The sequence below is a fragment of the Camponotus vicinus genome, unplaced genomic scaffold, assembly GCF_025532165.1.
Source record: "Camponotus vicinus isolate PSW18456_S1 unplaced genomic scaffold, iyCamVici1.0 SCAF_14, whole genome shotgun sequence".
Classification (NCBI taxonomy): domain Eukaryota; kingdom Metazoa; phylum Arthropoda; class Insecta; order Hymenoptera; family Formicidae; genus Camponotus; species Camponotus vicinus.
Window position 1 is genome coordinate 6,451,307 of NW_028141950.1, and position 20,601 is coordinate 6,471,907.

The 20,601-nt window shown below is 29.2% G+C and overlaps 2 protein-coding genes across 8 annotated transcripts in view; both read right to left on the reverse strand.

Moving 5' to 3' along the window:
- LOC145965828 (proto-oncogene tyrosine-protein kinase ROS-like) overlaps positions 1–20,601 on the reverse strand; it is an 81,111-nt gene that overhangs the window by 27,093 nt on the left and 33,417 nt on the right. The gene's annotated exons all lie outside the window — the stretch shown is intronic.
- LOC145965826 (uncharacterized) lies at positions 361–20,393 on the reverse strand. 7 transcript variants are annotated; one of them, XM_083089541.1, is made up of 17 exons: positions 20,111–20,393; positions 18,324–18,548; positions 17,921–18,052; positions 12,908–13,017; positions 11,639–11,774; positions 10,985–11,078; positions 10,525–10,845; positions 10,039–10,341; positions 8,377–9,815; positions 6,724–6,817; positions 6,264–6,584; positions 5,746–6,048; positions 4,705–5,522; positions 2,943–3,020; positions 2,562–2,761; positions 1,822–2,295; positions 361–882 (listed from the first exon to the last, which is right to left on the reverse strand). In XM_083089541.1, exons 2-17 carry the CDS (start codon positions 18,448–18,450, stop codon positions 541–543), a joined length of 5,292 nt encoding a protein of 1,763 aa, XP_082945667.1. In that variant the 5' UTR covers positions 18,451–18,548; positions 20,111–20,393; the 3' UTR covers positions 361–540. The 7 variants fall into 7 exon arrangements, with proteins under 7 accessions (XP_082945667.1, XP_082945665.1, XP_082945666.1 ...); XM_083089539.1 differs by having other exon boundaries at positions 17,921–18,062; XM_083089540.1 differs by having other exon boundaries at positions 20,064–20,393.

The window sequence follows — 20,601 nt, forward strand, 5'->3', positions numbered from 1 at the left end:
TATCCCGAATGATGTAGAAATTCATACATGATAACTGTTATAAATTCAAAAATAATTATATTATTATATTTATATATTCGCAACTAATTAGGATATTATTCGCGTTTCCTCTTTCACTCATAAATTTTACAATCATTTGTAATTATCGGTTATATATAATGTCGAAAATTAATTATATTTCCATGTTGAAAAAAATATTGTTTATATATATATATATATATATATATATATATATATATATATAATCGCAATTATTAGATTTCGCTTCGATTACTCAAAAATATAAATTAGATATATAATTATATTACATTGTTTACAATTATGAAAACAGATGTGATATTTTTTAATAATTAAAATTTTATGCAAGGTAATATTAAAAAATTTCTTTTATCTTCATTGATAAATCTAATATTAAGATTAAACCTGAAAATAACAGAATCAATTTAGAAATATTCTAGAAATATTTTTTCTACATTAAGATTTATTGAATCGTTTGGAAAATAAGATAAACATTAATGTAATTATATCGGCTAAATAGTACTAGTCGATTGGACTCAATAAGGCATCTTCCATGTTCTCTCTTAATGCTATAATATTATTCAGACAAAATTCGAAATTTGGTCTAGCATCCGCTGCACTCCAGCAACGTAGCATCAACTGGTACAATGGTGGCGGACAGTTAAGAGTCATCGGCAATCTGCCTCCAGCACGTACATAATTTATCACTCTTTCATCAGTCTTGTCAATATAAGGTTTCTCACCCAACGATGCAATTTCCCACATTAATATCCCAAATGACCAAACATCGCTTTGAGAAGAAAATATTCTGATCATCAAAGATTCAGGTGCCATCCAGCGAATAGGAAACAAACCTTCTCCTTTCTAAAACATGATTTTAACAAAAATTTAATTTTTTGGTTCAAGTTGTTCATTTTTAGAATATGAGCAAAATAAGAAACGTTTATTTATCTCTTGCTATATGTAAATAAAAACTATTTACATTCTATTAGGTGTATAACTAAGTTCCCGCCGCTCATAATTAAATGGCTCCAGCTGCAAATGTAGTGAAGTTAGTCATTTGTCAATAAAATTGAGTGCGCAAAGATTCATTTTTTGTGAAAGAGATATTTTTTGAATCGATTTAAAATGAAACGTGATGAGTTGTTTTTTCGACATATACTTCTTCACTGCTTTGATTTAAATAAAATTGCAGCTGAAGCTCATCGATTGATTTCTGAAACAGTCACGGCTGACCGCTACCAACAACATTTATACTGATTGAATGATGAATTGATACAAAAAAAGCCAGTAATTGACGTAAAGTGATTCTTTTGCATGACAACGCGCGACTTCATGTTGCAAGAATCGTAAAATAAACACTATTGGAGCTCGAATGCGAAGTTCTCCCGCACCCGCCTATTCTCCAGACTTGGCCTCATCGGATTATCACCTTTTCCTATCAATGCAACACGTGCTCGCCGATACACACTTCTCTAATTACGAAGAAGTCCAAAAATGCATCATCAAACGATCAATGGATTGCTTAAAAAAACATGTCGTTCTATCGTCGCGGAATCCAACTTTTGCAAAAAAGATGGGAAAAGTCATAGAAAACGAAGGATTACATTTTGATTAATATATTAGTTCATTTTCTTATTGAAATAAATGTATTTTTCAAGTAAAAAAACGGCGGGAACTTAGTTATACACCTAATATATTACTTAAAGAAACAATGCAGGATACTATTATGATAAAAAAATGGAAAGTATTTTCAAAAGAATTCATTTTTTAATCATTAACTTTTTTAATAATTATATTTACCACGCGATAATAATCATCCTTGTATATATCTCTAGCCAGTCCGAAATCTCCAATTTTGATGACACGATTCTCGCGATTTCTCGAAGATACTAAACAATTGCGACACGCTAGATCTCTATGTACGAAACGCAACTCTTCCAAGTAGCAACAACCTCGCGCAACATCTTCGCACATGGCGAGCAAATCTTGCAAACGCAGAGCAAGCGAATCTGACGCTTGCAAATTTCGACATTCTCTCAAATATTTTAACAGATCACCAGTTTCCATCAATTCCAACACTAGTAACGGAGAATCCCCATCTAAACAAACGGCCAACAATCTTAATATATGTTTGTGTCGAAAATGATTCATAAGCTTGGCTTCCTCTAACAATTTCCTTTTCTCATGGGAAGAAGCATCTTTTCGAAGCGTTTTTATAGCAACGGATATTTCTGTGCCCGATTTTTCTAAGTTCTTCACCTTTCCTTGAAACACCTGCGAAATATTTCACACAAATTTACATGCGCACTTCATTAGAAAATGTATAGTTTAATGTCAAGTAATATTATACTTTATTTTATATTAAATAATTCAACGAAAAATATATAATAAAGTGCATGCTTGTTGTCTCATCTAAATTTTATATTACTTATAATCTATTATAAAAATTCATGTAATTTATATCTTTATTAGAAAATACATATCTGTTTTGTTGATCCAGAAATTAATTTGAAACATTGCTTGAAAAAATTAATTTTTACCATTCCGAATGCGCCGCTTCCAAGACGTTTTGTAATTGTAATTTGTTTACGTGCGATTTTAGTTATCGCACATTCATCCGAATCATAATGTAACATAGGATTGAATTGAGCGTTTCGGTAAGGTACTTCATGTAGAATCGCCAATTCTACATCGGTCATTGTTGAAGACAAAAGTTGTTCATTATTACCTCTGCGATGCACTGTTATAAAATTTCGAGTTAATTATGTAATAATATGTATTATAAAATCTATTGCTTTTTAGTAAATTTATTCGTTTAGTTTTATATAAGTAAATTACTATTTTCAGTAAATCTCTAGATATTATATCAGATATATATGTATAATCTACAATTCAAGTCGATACCTAAATCAAATACTTACAGTAATAAAAGTAGCAGACGCAGATTATAGTAACTATAACGATAAAACTTAACATCAATGGTAGATAATAATTTGTATCTGTAATTTCAGGAATATTCTAAATAACACCTATATTACGCAAAAATATAATTTTAATATCTTCGTGTGTGTGTTTAAAAATTTAATTTTATTTATTATAAAATTTAATTTTTTTAAATTTTAAGCCTATTCATATCTAAAAAAATTAGCACATAATATCTATGCAGCACAGAATGTTACAACTACTTTGCAACAATGTTGCAATATTACAAATATATTTTCACTTCACGAATACGATATTAATCTTCAAAGATAATATATTTTTTATTATATTAAGAATAGATACTACTATATCTATCATTATATTTTTCTATGCATTTTTATGTATTTTTCACATGTAAATAAATATAATTATAACAGATTTTTTAAATTTTTAAATAAAAATATAATTAGTAATGCATAATTAATTCTATAACTAATATATATATATATATATATATATATATATGTATAAAGTATTACCCATTATAAGAGTATGTAGAACATTTAAAATAAAAAGTAATTCGTAAATTAGAGTTTAAAGTAATTTTGTATAAAAATATAACATTTTATGTTATATGATTATGTTTAAATATAATTTTGCAATATATTATCTTAGATATGATTATCTTAGACATTGGATACTTCTATTTATATCAAAATTTTAATTTAATTAAATGTTTCCATATTCATCCACCGAAAACAAAAATATTTTATACGTAATATTATTAAATGGTTGCAATAACATCCCACACGGAACAAAAACCTCTAATGGATGTCCACTAGACGTCTACCATGGAGATTCGAAACCTCCATTAGATGTCCATGAAACGTCCCGTAAACATCTACTAGACATCCACAGTTCCGCATTTCATATCTCCATTCGACATCCATTAGACGTGTTCATAGATGTCATATGTACGTTATATAGAGTAATTATAGATATTGAATGAAGCGTTCATGGATGTCATATGTACGTTATATGGAGTAATTATAGATATTTTGTCGAGCTTTCATGGATATCATATGTACGTTATATGGAGTAACAAATAGATAATGAACGGATCATTTTCGTTTATTGGCCGGACATTTACTTGTCCGACTTATAACATCGATTTAATATCTGAAGTTCCTCTATTGAAACTGTATCAGAAATTAGATCGAAGTAATACTTTTAATTTTATCTGTCGCCTTTTGCAAGCTTTATATAATTCTCATGACTAAAACTCAAGTACGAGAAAAAGAGCGCACCATAGCGGTAAACGAACGAACTAGCGCGATTACTGATTTTACAGTGAAATTTTACTTCCACTGACTATAATTATTAGTAAGATATAAGATAAAGTAACAAAAAATAATATTTACCAATACTAGGAAAAATAATTAATAAAAATTATTTATGTTAAGAGAAATGTGTACACATCTATTATATCCATAATCCATAATCGACGTCTAATGGACATCCATGATGAATTTACAAACGACATCTACCGTAAAGATAATATGGATTTCTATTAGAGATCCATTGAACATCTACCGTGGAGATAGAGGTCATATGGAGGTATGGAGGTTATATGGACCTCCAATGGATGTCATGTTCTGTGTGGGATTGCATACTTTCCAATATATTACACTGTAATATTGCTACAATATTTCGTAGGCGTCGAAGCTAGAACACTTATGTTTTCTGGTGCATTAAGCTTACCCGACTTAGTTTTTATTGGTATCACATTCGAATCAAATGGATTTATTGATAATTGAGCAAAGTAAAAATTGCTTAAAGTAAACTTCAACTTGTATTCTGTAAATGGTGTTAAGTTCTGAATCTCGTAATATCGTTCGGCCGTCAGCATATTGAATTTCTCAGACTTGTTGAGATTGTTGTCTAAACAGCTTACGGAGATATTATATATAGTAGTTGGTAAATTATATTTTTTGCATCCATTTTTTACAACCGGCTCCGGAAGATTCACAACGATGCTGTTTGCCATTGCATTCACATTCTCAAAATTATAAACTTTTTCGTCAGGTGTCAGACATCTCATTGTAGGATATGGTTGTGCAGATTTATCAAAAGCGTAAATATTAGAAATCGATTTATGTGATCCTAATATTATCTTTTCAACATATTCGGCTGCATTTGAGACGCTCTTGAGACTTGCATATTTCTTTTTCAAAACGTAGATATATTTAGTATATGAACTCGCTAAAATGTAAATGTTTGTTTTGTCAATCGTCATAGATATGAATTGGTGAATGTTATCACTTATGTTTTCCTTGTGTATCGTATTGCACATAGAAATGTTAATGTCTGTTACAACCATGTAACTCTCACTTAACCAGTAAATTAACGGCTCCTCATTATTCATGTCATCAATTATCATTTTAAGAAAAGAAGTATTATAATGAAATAGGCAAAAGGATGCATTTATCCGAACAATTTGCTCGTTTTTTCCATCGAGATGATATTTCATTATATCATATTCTCCATTCTTCCAAATGTATGATATGCCATATAAAATTCTAAAAAATATATAATTATTTTACTCATTATAAAACATTATTTTAACAAAAACAGAAACTCGTATGTAGTAAAATTACGAAATTCTTATAATTATATAATAACTTATTCTTTTTTTTACTTATGATCTTAATTATGAAACCACGTAAAATTATAGAAAAATTACAAATTTGCATAAATCTTTAATGGAAAATTATTTTTTCAGGTGGACGGTAGTAAACGTACCCTATAGACGGTGATACATTTAAATTGGCAATACTAATTTCTGATTTGACAATCTTATGCAATTTAATTATGCCATTTTCCCACATTGTTAAGTCGAACTTTACAATATAAGAGTAGACTGACTCTCGATAGGTCAAATATAGATTCCTTGCTACCCAGTCAAGACAGAGATCATGTAGTTCTTTATCATATGTAGCCATCTTTGTGATATTATTTTCATTAATCTTCAATGTCATTAGGTCATATCCGTCATTCCAATAAATTCTATGTTCTTGTATCGAATAAGCGACATTTATTACTAATCTGAAAAAAAGGAGCTATATTCTATTACTGATCTGAAAAAGAGGAACTATAATTGTATAGTAAAAAATTGTAGTTGAAATTTCTAATTTTAAAGTTATTACTACTATAATGTTGATAATAATAAACTTGCGCATAATAATAATAACTTTAACTTTATAGCTAGTGTTAAAAATAATTTATGATAATTATAACTATTTTTTTATCACTATACGTACTTTGACGTTACTAAATTAGAAATGGTGTTTGAATCCACGTCCAATATGTGAATACCTTCGTCCGTTGTGACTAATAATTTAGGTATTGGATTTTCATGTGTAGTCGACACATTGATTAAATCCGTGTAAGGACCAGCAACAATTTTAGTATATGCACGTACTCGAAAATAATATGTCGTGTTAGATGTTAGATTGTGCACCGTGTGCTCCAATTTTGTAGTTGCGATATTTTTATCGTCGCAGGTTTCTTTAAAGTCCTCGAAGAAACACTGCACTTGGTACCCTTGTATTATTTCATCGGTAAACTCAGATTGGTTCCATCTGTAAAAAATTAAAATTTTAACCATTTTATATTTGACAAAATTATAACAGCATTATCATTTTGATATATTTATGTCGTTGAATTTAAGAAAAAGAGAGAAAAATGAAAAAATACAAACTGAGAATTTAGATTCCTTACCTCAATGTCACAAAAATGTCGTTTACTTTTTCTGTAAATTGACTGTCGAATTGTACAAATGCTCTGAGAGATGTTGGCTTGCTCAAACTGCTTTCTAGAGATTTCAAGATCGTACATATTAACATAATTATATATAAGATTTAGTGGATTATCTCAGTAAATCAGAAAGAACAATTTAATGTGAAAATAAAGGAAAGAGAAGAAATAAATGTAAACTACAAAATATGGAAATTAGCACAGTATTCACCTTTAAAAAAATAATATAAGAATGTTTTGCGTCATTTAAGATTTAGAAAAGTAATCGTTAATTCATGGCAAAAATGAATAAATAACTTTTAAAAAGTGACAAGTACTTTTCGAAAAATTCCTATAGCTTAAGAAATCAGAAATATAATATTTGCGACTGCTTTAAAACAGAGTAGCAAATTAATAAAATTGACTTTACCTTAAATTATGACAATTTTTATGTACAATGTTATGTTTATATTATGCTTTTCTATTTCTTTGGTAAATATTTCGATGAAGGGAACCCGCCTCGATTACCTTGACCTTGACATATGTTGTCAAGGTCACTGCCCTGAGTAACATCCAAAAGGTTTTAGCCGTCGCTCGCTGTTCGTTAAAAAGTTATTAGTAAAAGAAGTTTTATAAATAGAATGTATTTTTCGGATACCATGTACATATATCATAGATTTATAACTTTCTATGCAAAGCGAGGTATACCTCATACCACGGACATGGATTGGGTTAGGTTATATCTTCTGAAAGTTGTGCCCCCCGCAGGGGGGCGGAATATACTGTATCTACACATGTACTTCCTAAGATGAAGCAAAATTCACTCTTCACTCAAATTCACGTGGAAAGTTGCAAACCTATGTGGAAGCGTACAATAATAGGCCTCGCTTCGCACTGACTCTGGGGTGGTGTGGGATGGACCTCATTTCGCGTGGAAAGTTGCGAACCTATGTGAAATCATGCAATAATAGGTCCCTACTGTACAGTTCATAGATTTGCAACTTTCCACGTGAAGCGAGGTCCACCCCACACCACCCCTGAGTCAGGGCGAAACGAGGTATATTATTGTACGCTTCCACATAGGTTTGCAACTTTCCACACAAAACGAGATCCGTACCACCTCTGAATAATTTATTAAATATTTCTTATTAATAATAAAAATAAGTAATTAAATAACCGCGTATATGTCAAAAAAACGTTCCATTAAGTGCACAAGATGTATAAAGATTACGTGAAATTCGTGAAACTTTTTTTGTTTAACTTTTTAATAAACAACGAGCGACGCCTAAAACTTTTGGATGTTACTCAGGGCAGTGACCTTGACAACATATGTCATGGTCAAGGTAATCGAGTCGGGCTCCCTTCATCGAAATATTTACCCCCAACAAAAACAAAAATATTTTATACGTAATATTATGAAATGGTTGCAATAACGTTGCACTCTTTCCAATATATTACACTGTAATATTGCTACAATATTTCATTGCGAAAAGCGGACAGCTTAAATTCATCACAATCTTATAACAATAACTCAGCAGAGTTTCGCAACCGATTTGCAATATTGCAATGTTTCAATGAAATTATTCTTTAATATATCTGCAACCTTATTGTGTTGTATGGGTATTTTCATTTGCTTACCACGTTTGCTACCACTTGTTGAAAAAATAAGTCTTTCATCAGCCGGCCATGTAAAATTTTCATCATATTCGGGATATCTCAATATCAAGCGCAAGTTGTATGAAGTTCCCGATTGTAAATTTTCGATAAGATATATTACTTCATTGTTATAATTCATTTTAAAATAATGCATTTTTTGCCACTTTTCTGCTGCAATATCTTTGTATTCTATTGTAAAAAAGATCGTCATATTAATGTTTGACATCCATGAAATGTTCATGCTATTTATGTTGACCCCGCTTAAAGTAATATTGTTTGGTTCTGAGTATATGTGAGCGATCTTGCATAAACTCTCGTTGTAGAAATCGCTGAAATTAATTGGATACACACGCACGTATATCAAGTAATCTTGTACTGGTAGCGACAAGTTAATCTTTGTGAAAAATCTGCCGTCTGCCATACGTTTCGGCACATTGATAAATTGTTTGCCCTTTTGTTGCGTACCGTTCACTAATGTAACTGACTTCCAATGCACTTCGTAGGTCACGGCCACGCAGTTCACTTTCTTGAGAGGCATCCAATGAACTACTGCTATAGTAGGCGTCAAAGCTAGAACACTTATGTTTTCTGGTGCATTAAGCTTGCCCGAAATAGTTTTTATTTGTGTCACATTCGAATCCAATGGATTTATTGATAATTGATCAAAGTAAAAATTGCTTAAAGTAAACTTCAACTTGTACTCTGTAAATGGTGTTAAGTTCTGAATCTCGTAATATCGCTCGCACGTCTGCACATTGAATTTCTCAGACTTGTTGAAATTGTTGTCTAAACAGCTTACGGAGATATTATATATAGTAGTTGGTAAATTATATTTTTTGCATCCACTCTTTACAACCGGCTCCGGAAGATTCACAACGATGCTGTTTGCCGTTGCATTCACATTCTCAAAATTGTAAACTTTTTCGTCAGGTGTCAGGCATCTCATTGGAGGATATGGTTGTAAAAATTTATCAAAAGCATGAATTTGACGAAAAATATCTGATCTTCTTATCTTTTGAACATATTCGGCTGCATTTACGCTTTTGAGACTTGCATATTTCTTTTTAAAAACATATATATTTCGATGATTATCATTCCAATCATATGCGGAAATGTAAATGTTTGTTTTGTCAGTCGTCATAGCTTGGAAATTGATGCTATCACTTGTGTTTTCCTTGTATATCGTATTGCACATAGAAATGTTAATGTCTGTTACAACCATGTACCTGTCACTTAACCAGTAAATTAACGGCTCCTCATTATTCATGTCATCAATTATTAATTCAAAAAAAAAAGTTTTATAATGAAATAGGCAAGGGAATGAATGTATCTGAACAATTTGCTCATTTTTTCTATCGAGACGATATTTCATTATATCATAATTTAGTTTCTTCCTAGTGTATGGTATGCCATATAAAATTCTAAAAAATATATAATTATTTTACTCATTATAAAATATTATTTTAACAAAAACAGAAACTCGTATGTAGTAAAATTACGAAATTCTTATAATTATATAATAACTTATTCTTTTTTTTACTTATGATCTTAATTATGAAACCACGTAAAATTATAGAAAAATTACAAATTTGCATAAATCTTTAATGGAAAATTATTTTTTCAGGTGGACGGTAGTAAACGTACCCTATAGACAGTGATACATGTAAATTGGCAATACTAATTTCTGATTTGACAATCTTATGAAATTTAATTATGCCATTTTCCCACATTGTTAAGTCGAACTTTACAATATAACAGTAGACTGACTCTCGATAGGTCAAATATAGATTCCTTGCTACCCAGTCAAGACAGAGACCATGTAGTTCTTTATCATATCTAGCCATCTTTGTGATATTATTTTCTTTAATCTTGAATGTCATTAGGTCATATTGGTTTATCCAATAAATTCTATTGTCTTGTATCGAATAAACGACATTTGATACATATCTGAAGAAAAGGAACTATAAATGTATAGTAAAAAATTATAGTTGAGATTTCTAATTTTATAGTTATTACTACTTTAATGTTGATAATAATAAACTTGTGCATAATAATAATAACTTTAACTTTATAGCTAGTGTTAAAAATAATTTATGATAATTATAACTATTTTTTTATCACTATACGTACTTTGACGTTACTAAATTAGTAATGGTGTTTGAATCCACGTCCAATATGTGGATACCTACACTCGTTATGACTAATAATTTAGGTATTGGATTTTCATGTGTAGTCGACACATTGATTAAATCCGTGTAAGGACCAGCAACAATTTTAGTATATGCACGTACTCGAAAATAATATGTCGTGTTAGATGTTAGATTGTGCACCGTGTGCTCCAATTTTGTAGTTGCGATACTTTTATCGTCGCAGGTTTCTTTAAAGTCTTCGAAGAAACACTGCACTTGGTACCCTTGTATCATTTCATCGGTAAATTCAGATTGGTTCCATCTGTAAAAAAATAAAATTTTAGCCATTTTATATTTGACAAAATTATAACAGAATTAACATTTGGATATATTTATGTCGTTGAATTTAAGAAAAAGAGAGAAAAATGAAAAAATACAAACTGAGAATTTAGATTCCTTACCTCAATGTCACAAAAATGTCGTTTACTTTTTCTGTAAATTGACTGTCGAATTGTACAAATGCTCTGAGAGATGTTGGCTTGCTCAAACTGTTTTCTAGAGATTTCAAGATCGTACATATTAACATAATTATATATAAGATTTAGTTGATTATCTCAGTAAATCAGAAAGAACAATTTAATGTGAAAATAAAGGAAAGAGAAAAAATAAATGTAAACTACAAAATATGGAAATTAGCACAGTTTTGACCGTTAAAAAAATAATATAAGAATGTTTTGCGTCATTTAAGATTTAGAAAAGTAATCGTTAATTCATGGCAAAAACGAATAAATAACTTTTAATAAAATGACAAGTACTTTTCGAAAAATTCCTATAGCTTAAGAAATCAGAAGTATAATATTTGCGACTGCTTTAAAACAGAGTAGCAAATTAATAAAATTGACTTTACCTTAAATTATGACAATTTTTATGTACAATGTTATGTTTATATTATGCTTTTCTATTTCTTTTTTGGACGGAATTAGAATTTATATTCTTCTCACTATTGGAAGATATTTTTAGATTTGATTTCCATTCTCTCTTGAATTTAAATTATATTTACACTTTTTCGTCATAGATTTTGTTATTAATGTTTTATTCATTTTTTTGCAACTTACCGATAGATTCTGAGGTGATAGAAATATTTGCAAATTCATCGACTTCTCGCTCATTTCTCACAATACTATCAGAATGACTCCGGTCAGATTTGAAATTTAATATATGATGATCATATTTCTCGGACATTGAAATATCCTTCATAAAGTATAACATACAAAAAGAATTAAGTGAGTGTCGTTGAAGCGGTTGTTTCTGGTGCTTTTAATGATAAATTATATAAATTATAAAATTAAACGAAAAATTGCCATTCGTTTTTTGTTTGCTTAATAATACCGGTTTGACATATACTATTTCTAAATGATATAAATTGAATGTGATGTAGTTTTATTCATACCGTAAAATTTATTTTTTATTTATTTTCTTTTAAGACATCTTGTATATCAATCATAACTCATGTCAAAAATAAAATCAATCAATAGGTTAACGAGAGTCAATGAGGATTCATAACAGTTTTTAGCAAGTAGTACAAGCGAAAGTGTAGCTCTTTGCAATTATTAAACAATTTTGTTTAACGATTTGATTCTTTCTCATGATAGGTTAGTTATCTCTTCTCAATTTTACCGCAACTCAAATTTCCTTTCAAAAATTTGCCGATATCACCAAAGTTTTATTAATGTTGAGGAATAATTTTTTTATTAGACAGATTTTCTATCTCGATATTTAGTAGCTCTGTGCCGTTATATAATTATTCTTAACACAAAGAAATGATGCTAACTTTCTAAATTAATTTCATAAAATAAAATCTACATTAGTATAAAGCTTACTATATATCAATAAATATTATTTTATATATATATATCTAGGAAAATAAATAAATTTTAAAAATTGAAAAAATATAACATAAAAATCTGTTGAAGTGCCATCGTATGTATATATTAATGTAGCAGATAGTAGACAGAAAACTTTATTAATTTTAAAAATTGATATTTTTAGAAATAATATTTATATATATATATATATATATATATATATAAAAGAGAGAGAGAGAGAGAGAGAGAGAGACAAAATAATACAGTCAAATTTTAAAATACCGTTTTAATTAAATTTAATATACTATATAACATCCATTTTTTTTTGTAAACAAAATTGCGAGACTTTATCCATCTTTTTTTTACAACGTCATACATACTTTTTTCTTTCATATTGAATTGTTTTGTTTTATCGTATCTTATTATAGGTAGAATATATAATTTATTATCATTCGTTTTTAGTTACACAACTGCAATAACATTCAATTGTTACTTAATCAGGCGAAAAATATCTCTTACCTGCGTGAAATTTAAATCCGGATACATGGAATCACTTTCTTCCTGGAGGCTGTTTGAAGGGGTATAATCCTTCGGTATAAAAGTGATAGTTGCCTTTGTGTGTGCCAGTACTAAACCGTTCAATAAAACACATAAAATTGTTCCAAACATAATTTGCATTTTTCGTAAACGTTTGCACTCAGTCGGTTTCCGTTGAATTTTGAAGTAGTTTTTTTCTCACTCTACTAATTCTGATGTGTTAATCGAATTGATATCAATTCATATATTTTCGATAAATTCCTTAAAACTCAGTTTTAAAAAATCGCAAGTTATTATCTTCTAATACATATTATGTTTTTAGATTTCTCTTTATGGTCGCGATCACAATATCTTAAGATTAAATTAGGGAATTCTTAGTAAATAAATAATTTCTATTTTTTTTAGGAGAACAAATGACAATGCAAAATGATACAAAATGATCATTTGATTGTATAGCGAACGGAAGAATATAATTATTATTAGCTTTCCTTTTTCATTAATATTATAATAGAAAAACGTTAATAAAAAGATAACCACAATCAAATTACAAACTATCAAAGAAGTTATAGAATTATAGATCTTGTAACATTTTCAGCCATATTCAAGCACATGCAGCGTGTAATCAAATTCACTTAAATATTTATTATATCTTTGGTTTTATTAAATATGTAATTATGACAATTCGTACGATTGTGTTACTACGTATGCTTTTAAAAATCCACTACTTGTACACAATTTTTTGTGATATTCATATGATGCTGTTTGAATCAAACGATAAGTAACGCGGTAGTGTGTTTGGCTAGCGATCACAATAGTAACTGACTTCGAATGATCAATCTGATCATGTGTTACCATGACGATTTATTAGCAGCATTCCGTTGTAATTTATTTTTCTCCGTGGAGATACTCGCATTATATCCAATAATATTTATTGGATTCAATATATCATCTCTTCTACGTCACTTCTTAGAACTATAATATTTTCGAGACAAAATTTGAAGCTTGATTTAATTTCCGCTGTATTGCAACAAGACAGCATTGATATCAAATGGACAGTTAACCTTTAATTATCAATTGTCAATAGATGACGTAAAACAAAGTTTTATGGCACGTGGTTGTCGTCAATAAATAATTTAAGATATGCTATGATTTCCGAGGTAGCACATATTCGTTTTATATACGTTCTTACACGTATCCAATATTTTTTAATCGTAAAACATTAATAAGAAACGTTTCTATAAAAACGTTTTTAAAACCATAGTTAAGGAAACATATTTTTCACGTTTCTAATATAGACAAAATAAAAACTAATTTTTATTAACCAAATTATATATACATATATACATACATATACATATACATATATACATATAAATATATAGGGGAGACCGGGGACAATAGTAACATTTTTTGTATTATAGGTCACTAATTAATTATCGTTAGAGATATAAAAAAAAAGATTATATGTTAAAAAACTCCATTTATTGCTCTATTATTATACCTATGTTTCAATCTCAAATGATAGATATTTAAAGAGCTACTATAGCTTTTCGCAAGTTCGTTGTTACTTGCAAGATATTACTTTTATTCTGGGGGCCTGAGACGAAAGTAACATAATCTGGGGATAAAAGTACCAGTTTTTATTTTTGGGAAAATAAAATAAATATGACTTTTTTCAATTTAAGGCAACTTTTATTATAATCCTTTATTAAGCAAGATAACTTTTATTATAAACTTTTTTTGGATTATATTACATTAAAGTAAAAAATAAAATAAATATTTATTTTTATCATGTTTGAAAAACTTAAAAGAAATAATCTTCGTTAAGCAAAATAATTATAAGTTATAATATATCATAAAATAATTATATTTAATATCACACCAGTTTTGTACTTTTTTAAGTCTAAATAATAGTATAATTCTAAATAATAATATAAAAATTGTATGATAACTATTTATGCAAAAGAGATTGGTATCTATTCCGAATAAAAATTATGGCTTACGTAATAAGAATCGCCTTTGGTACAGTTATTATGGGACCAGCCCTTATACTTTAAACATTGAACCGTGTTACTTTCGTCCACAGAGTGTCGTGTTACTTTTGTCCTCAAACACATTTTTTAGAAAGCATTATAACCTAAATATGATGCAAGACTTAGCCATCAACCAAATCAACTATAAAAACTTATGAATATATTTTAGAAGAATACACCGGCAAATAATTACGTCAATATATACACTTTAATTAGGCATAGATACAAAAAAACTAAAACAAGAAATACTTAGGTGAATAATGCAAATACATTAATTTCACTCCTGCATGTGCAACCGGCGCGATTGTTCTACAACAATTAGTTGAAAAGGAAGAGAATCGGGGCGTACGCGTTTGACTATATAGTACAAATTATTCAACATATTGTGTAGTTTATTACGAAGCTTGTTACTTTCATGACATTGTTACTTTTGTCCCCGGTCTCCCCTATTTAGAAAGTTATACTTCAAATTAGAAAAGGTACTACTAAAAATATTCTACTACTAAAAACATAAAAAGATAGAAATTTATCCATAGAAAATTTCATTAAAGAAAAAAGAAAGAAGAAATTCTTTTTCATGAAATTTTGTTCTTTGTATTTGTGTAATAAAATCATTAAAAATGGCGTGCGTTTCAATAAAAATATTTGCATATTAATAAGCGATAGAGAAAAAGTCGAAGTAGCTAGGGAAAAATGAGAATCTCCGAAGACGGATAATCTGGATTAAATTGAATGAATGAAGATGTGGGCAGAATCGGAAAATAATTTCTCTACGTTTGCCCACACCGTATCTCTTCTTTGATTCACGCGATCGATTTGCTAGAATTTCTCGAAAGAAAAAAAAGATCATTCGATACATTCTTGTAATTAGAACTTGACAGTTATTAATCTGTTTTATATCACAGTGGAAATGATTTTGTTAACACTTAATTGTGCATCGTGTGAATTTTCTGGTGAACATCTTCATTACTCAGCTCTTCATGTTATAAAGCTCCGACCTCAGCCATTGCAATTCTATCAACGCACTCATTTTTGTGATGCCAACGAGTAGTGAGTAAAATTGAGTGATTTTTATTTTTTATTTTCTCCCTTTCCCATACCTTACTATCTCACTATTTAAAATCTATGTCTGACAAATAATTCTAAACGGTTTAATAACCATTAAATTTTTACTAATTACTATCAATCAATCAATCCTTGTCTCACTCCTCCCCCAGTCTCAATCCTTGTACTCCCTAATTCGCCTTGAATCTCCGAAAGGCGGTTCGCGAACGATTCCCCGTTCGCCTCGAATCTCTGCAAGGTGGTTCGCGAACGATTCCCCGTTCGCCTAGAATCTCCGCAAGATGGTTCACGATTACTCCTTATTTCTCTTTATTAGCTCTTTCTGATTTATTTAGAGAGAATTTATATTGTTTTTTATCTTTATATCTCGTTTCAGCCCTTCTTTATATATATTTAACTCTTCATTTCTATTATTTTTTTTTCTTTTCTTCCTTTCATTTTCTTTTAATTTCCCATCTTTATATTATTATTATTTTTTTCTTTTCTCTTTATATTATTTTCCTTTGTGTTATCACTACTTTGGGAGAAACCGTTGAAATAGATGAATAATTTTCAAACTTAGACTTGGCGAATCCCTTATCTTAATTTTGTTATTTTATTTTAATTTAGATCTGTGTTTCAGCGAATTTAGAAAATTTTAATTCTAACTATAACACATATGCGCAAGCGACGAATTCTATACTTCCTTTAATGAGTAAGCGTTATTCATACTTTTATTACACATTCATTTTTTTATTTTTGTCTTATTTCTTATATTTAATTAATTATATATATTGTAATAACCAGTCAGAACCTAATTTCTAACGTAAATTCCTCTCTGTACATTCTGACTGATGACCTCCGAACAATTGTAACACCCGCGAGAATACATGCATACCCACACACACACATAGTTATAAGCGCTAACAAGTATTTTCATTCTTTCTTTATCTTTTTAAATATTATATTGTATTTTTAATTTAATATATAATTTAATTATTTAACCCGTTCTCTTCCCTAAATCCTGAGATCGCACTAGGTCCCATCCCGCGTAACAAGGATTAAATTCCTTTACCGAAAAGAGACCACCGAGCGAATAGGCTTAAAACGCAGCGTTAAAGAGACCCTCGGTCGCTGACCTGTGTCAGGCCCTTCACATTCGTTCGACTCGATCCATACACACGCCCGAATAAAGTGTGTCACGGGGTAAGTAGTTACGTTCTTCCATACGGCCCATCCACTCCAGGGTCTGGACGTAACATAATCATTGTCATTACTTATACATTTTATTATTTATTATTTATTTATATTATTTGTCATATTGTTTATATTCATTTAATTATCACATGTTAATATTGTAAGACGTAGTTTTCCAAGGCGGGCGGTGTTTCGTATTATTTCGTAAGTGATTATCTCAGTAAATCAGAAAAAAACAATTTAATATGAAAATAAAGGAAAGAGAAAAAATAAATGTAAACTACAAAATAAATAGAAATTAGCACAGTATTGACCTTTAAAAAAATAATATAAGAATTTTTTGCGTCATTTAAGATTTAGAAAAGTAATCGTTAATTCATGGCAAAAACGAATAAATAACTCTTAATAAAGTGACAAGTACTTTTCGAAAAATTCCTATAGCTTAAGAAATCAGAAATATAATATTTGCGACTGCTTTAAAACAGAGTAGCAAATTAATAAAATTGACTTTACCTTAAATCATGACAATTTTTATGTAGAATCTTATGTTTATATTATGATTTTCTATTTCTTTTTTGGACGGAATTAGAATTTATATTCTTCTCACTACTGGAAGATATTTTTAGAATTGATTTCCACTCCCTCTTGAATTTAAATTATATTTATACTTTTTTGTCATAGATTTTGTTATTAATGTTTTATGCATTTATTTGCAACTTACCGATAGATTCTGGGATGATAGAAATATTTGCAAGTGTAACTTCATCGACTTCTCGCTCATTTCTCACAGTACTATCAGAATAACTTCGATCAGATTTGAAATTTAATATATGATGATCACTATTCTCGGACACTGAAATATCCTTCATAAAGTATAACATACGAAAAGAACTAAGTGAGTATCGTTGAAGCAGTTGTTTCTGGTGATTTTAATGATAAATTATATAAATTATAAAATTAAACGAGAAATTGCCATTCGTTTTTTGTTTGTTTAATAATACCGGTTTGATATAAACCATTCCTACATGATATAAATTGAATGTGATGTAGTTTTATTCATATCGTAAAATCTATTTTTTATTTATTTTTTTAAAGACATCTTGTATATCAAAAATATCTCTTACCTGCGTGAAATTTAAATCCGGACACATGGAAACATTTTCTTCCTGGAGGCTGTTTGAAAGGGTATAATCCTTCGGTATAAAAGTTGCCTTTGTGTGTGTCAGTACTAAACCTTTCAATAATACACATAAAATTGTTCCAAACATAATTTGCATTTTTCGTAAACGTTTGCACTCAATCGTTTTTCGTTGAATCCTCAATTAATTGTTTTTCTCACTCTACTAACTCTGATGTGTTAATCGAATTGATATTAATTCACATATATACATATATTTTCGATAAATTCCTTAAAACTCAGTTTTAAAAAATCGCAAGTTATTATCTTCTAATATTATGCTTTTAGATTTCTCTTTATAGTCACGATCATAGTATATATCTTAAGATTAAATTAGAGAATTCTTAGTAAGTAAATAATTTCTATTTCTTTTTTTAGGAGAACAAATGACAATGCAAAATGGTATATATTCATTGGATTGTATCGCAAATACAGGAATATAATTATTATTATCTTTCCTTTTTCATTAATATTATAGTAGAAAAACGTTGATAAAAAGATAACCACAATCAAATTACAAACGAACAAAGAAGCTATAGAATTATAGATCTTGTAACATTTTCAGCCATATTCAAGCACACGCAGCGTGTAATTGAATTCACTTCAATATTTGCTATATCTTTTATGAAATATGTAATTATGACAATTCGTTCGTACGATTGTGTTACTACATTCAGTTGTGTTACTACGTATGCTTTTCAAAATCCATTATTGGTGAATAAAAATTGGTATATAAATCCACTTTTTGTACATAATTTTTTGTGATATTCATATAATGCAGTTTGAATTAAACGATAAGTAACGCGGTAGCGTGTTTTGGCTCGATCATAATAATAACTGACTTCGAATGATCAATCTAATCATGTGTTGTCATGACTCAGAAACCGGGTCTTAATGCCGTTTTCCTCACTCAATGTGCATGCTAGCGGCCGAACGTCGCGAAAAGCAGTACCGTCTAAGCCGGTCTAGTGATGGTAGCAAAGAGGGCACCGTCGCGTAGAAAAAGAAAATATAATAATTTATTATATTATTTTATATTTTATATAATATATACATATATATTATTTTATTATATTATTTTATATATTATGTATAATATTAAATAAACATATATTCTATGTTAATATATATATTTTTTTCCTACGCGACGGTGCCCTCTTTGCTACCATCATTAGACCGGCATAGACGGTACTGCTTTTCGCGGCGTTCGGCCGCTAACATGCACTTGGAGTGGGGAAAACGATACCAAGATCCGGACTCTGACCATGACGTCTTATAGCTAATAAGCATACAGCTAGTATTCCGTTGTAATTTATAGCTAATAATAAGCATACAGCTAGTATTCCGTTGTAATTTATTTTTCTCTACGAAAATACTTGGCGTTATTTCAAAAAGAATTAAAATCTTTAAAAATTGTTTGACAAAAAAGGTTATATATGTATAAAACAAAAATAGTTCTATAAATAAAAATAATTATATGTATATATAATTGTTTAATTTAAATTTTATTAAACTTTTTATATTAATTTATTTTTGAGTATCTTCTCTTTATCCTAGGGGCACGTTTACTATATAAAAAGATATTCTGATTATAAAAAAAGTAAGAATGGATTTAAAAAAAGTGGTTTATGCGTTTTCTGTACATTCACATAATGCAGTTTGAATCAAGCGATACGTAACGCCATACCGTTTTTGCATTATTATAAATAAATACAAATTTATCGTAGCACATACACAACTAAAATAAATAATATAATTAATTGTACGAGCTTTTATTATCATTATTATTTGCATTGAATAAACTTATAATATTGTTGCGTCCGCGGAACGATATCTTTCGATCGCACGCGACAAAGATCGGCACCCGCGTATTCGCTCGCGCACACGCTCGCGCACTCGTAAATAAGAACTCGTATTTTAAAGAGAACACAGGAACTTTAATAACACCAGAATGCAACGGGATAAACAATAATATTCGCTTGGAAAATCAAGACGCGTCCGCGCAACTTGACAGCTGGGATACGACTCGACACACTGCAAATCTTAATGTTATATTTACACGTATAAATGCGTAAATTAGCTGACGCTCTTTTTATACGCTTCCTACTGCATAACTTATATGCACTTGATATATTTTAATTTAATACATTAAAACGTGTTAATTAATCATATTTAAATACATTAATTTAATATATTTAAAATGTATAGGTTTCAAATTAATGGTA

Coding starts and splice junctions, on each gene's coding strand:
- LOC145965826 (XM_083089539.1), bottom strand. CDS start 18,476: ATGCAAATTATGTTTGGAACAATTTTATGTGTATTATTGAAAGGTTTA. Junction 6,818..8,376: donor AACAAGTGGTAGCAAACGTG/GTAAGCAAATGA, acceptor TGAAATCTCTAG/AAAGCAGTTTGAGCAAGCCA. Junction 3,021..4,704: donor ACCAATAAAAACTAAGTCGG/GTAAGCTTAATG, acceptor CTGAAATTACAG/ATACAAATTATTATCTACCA.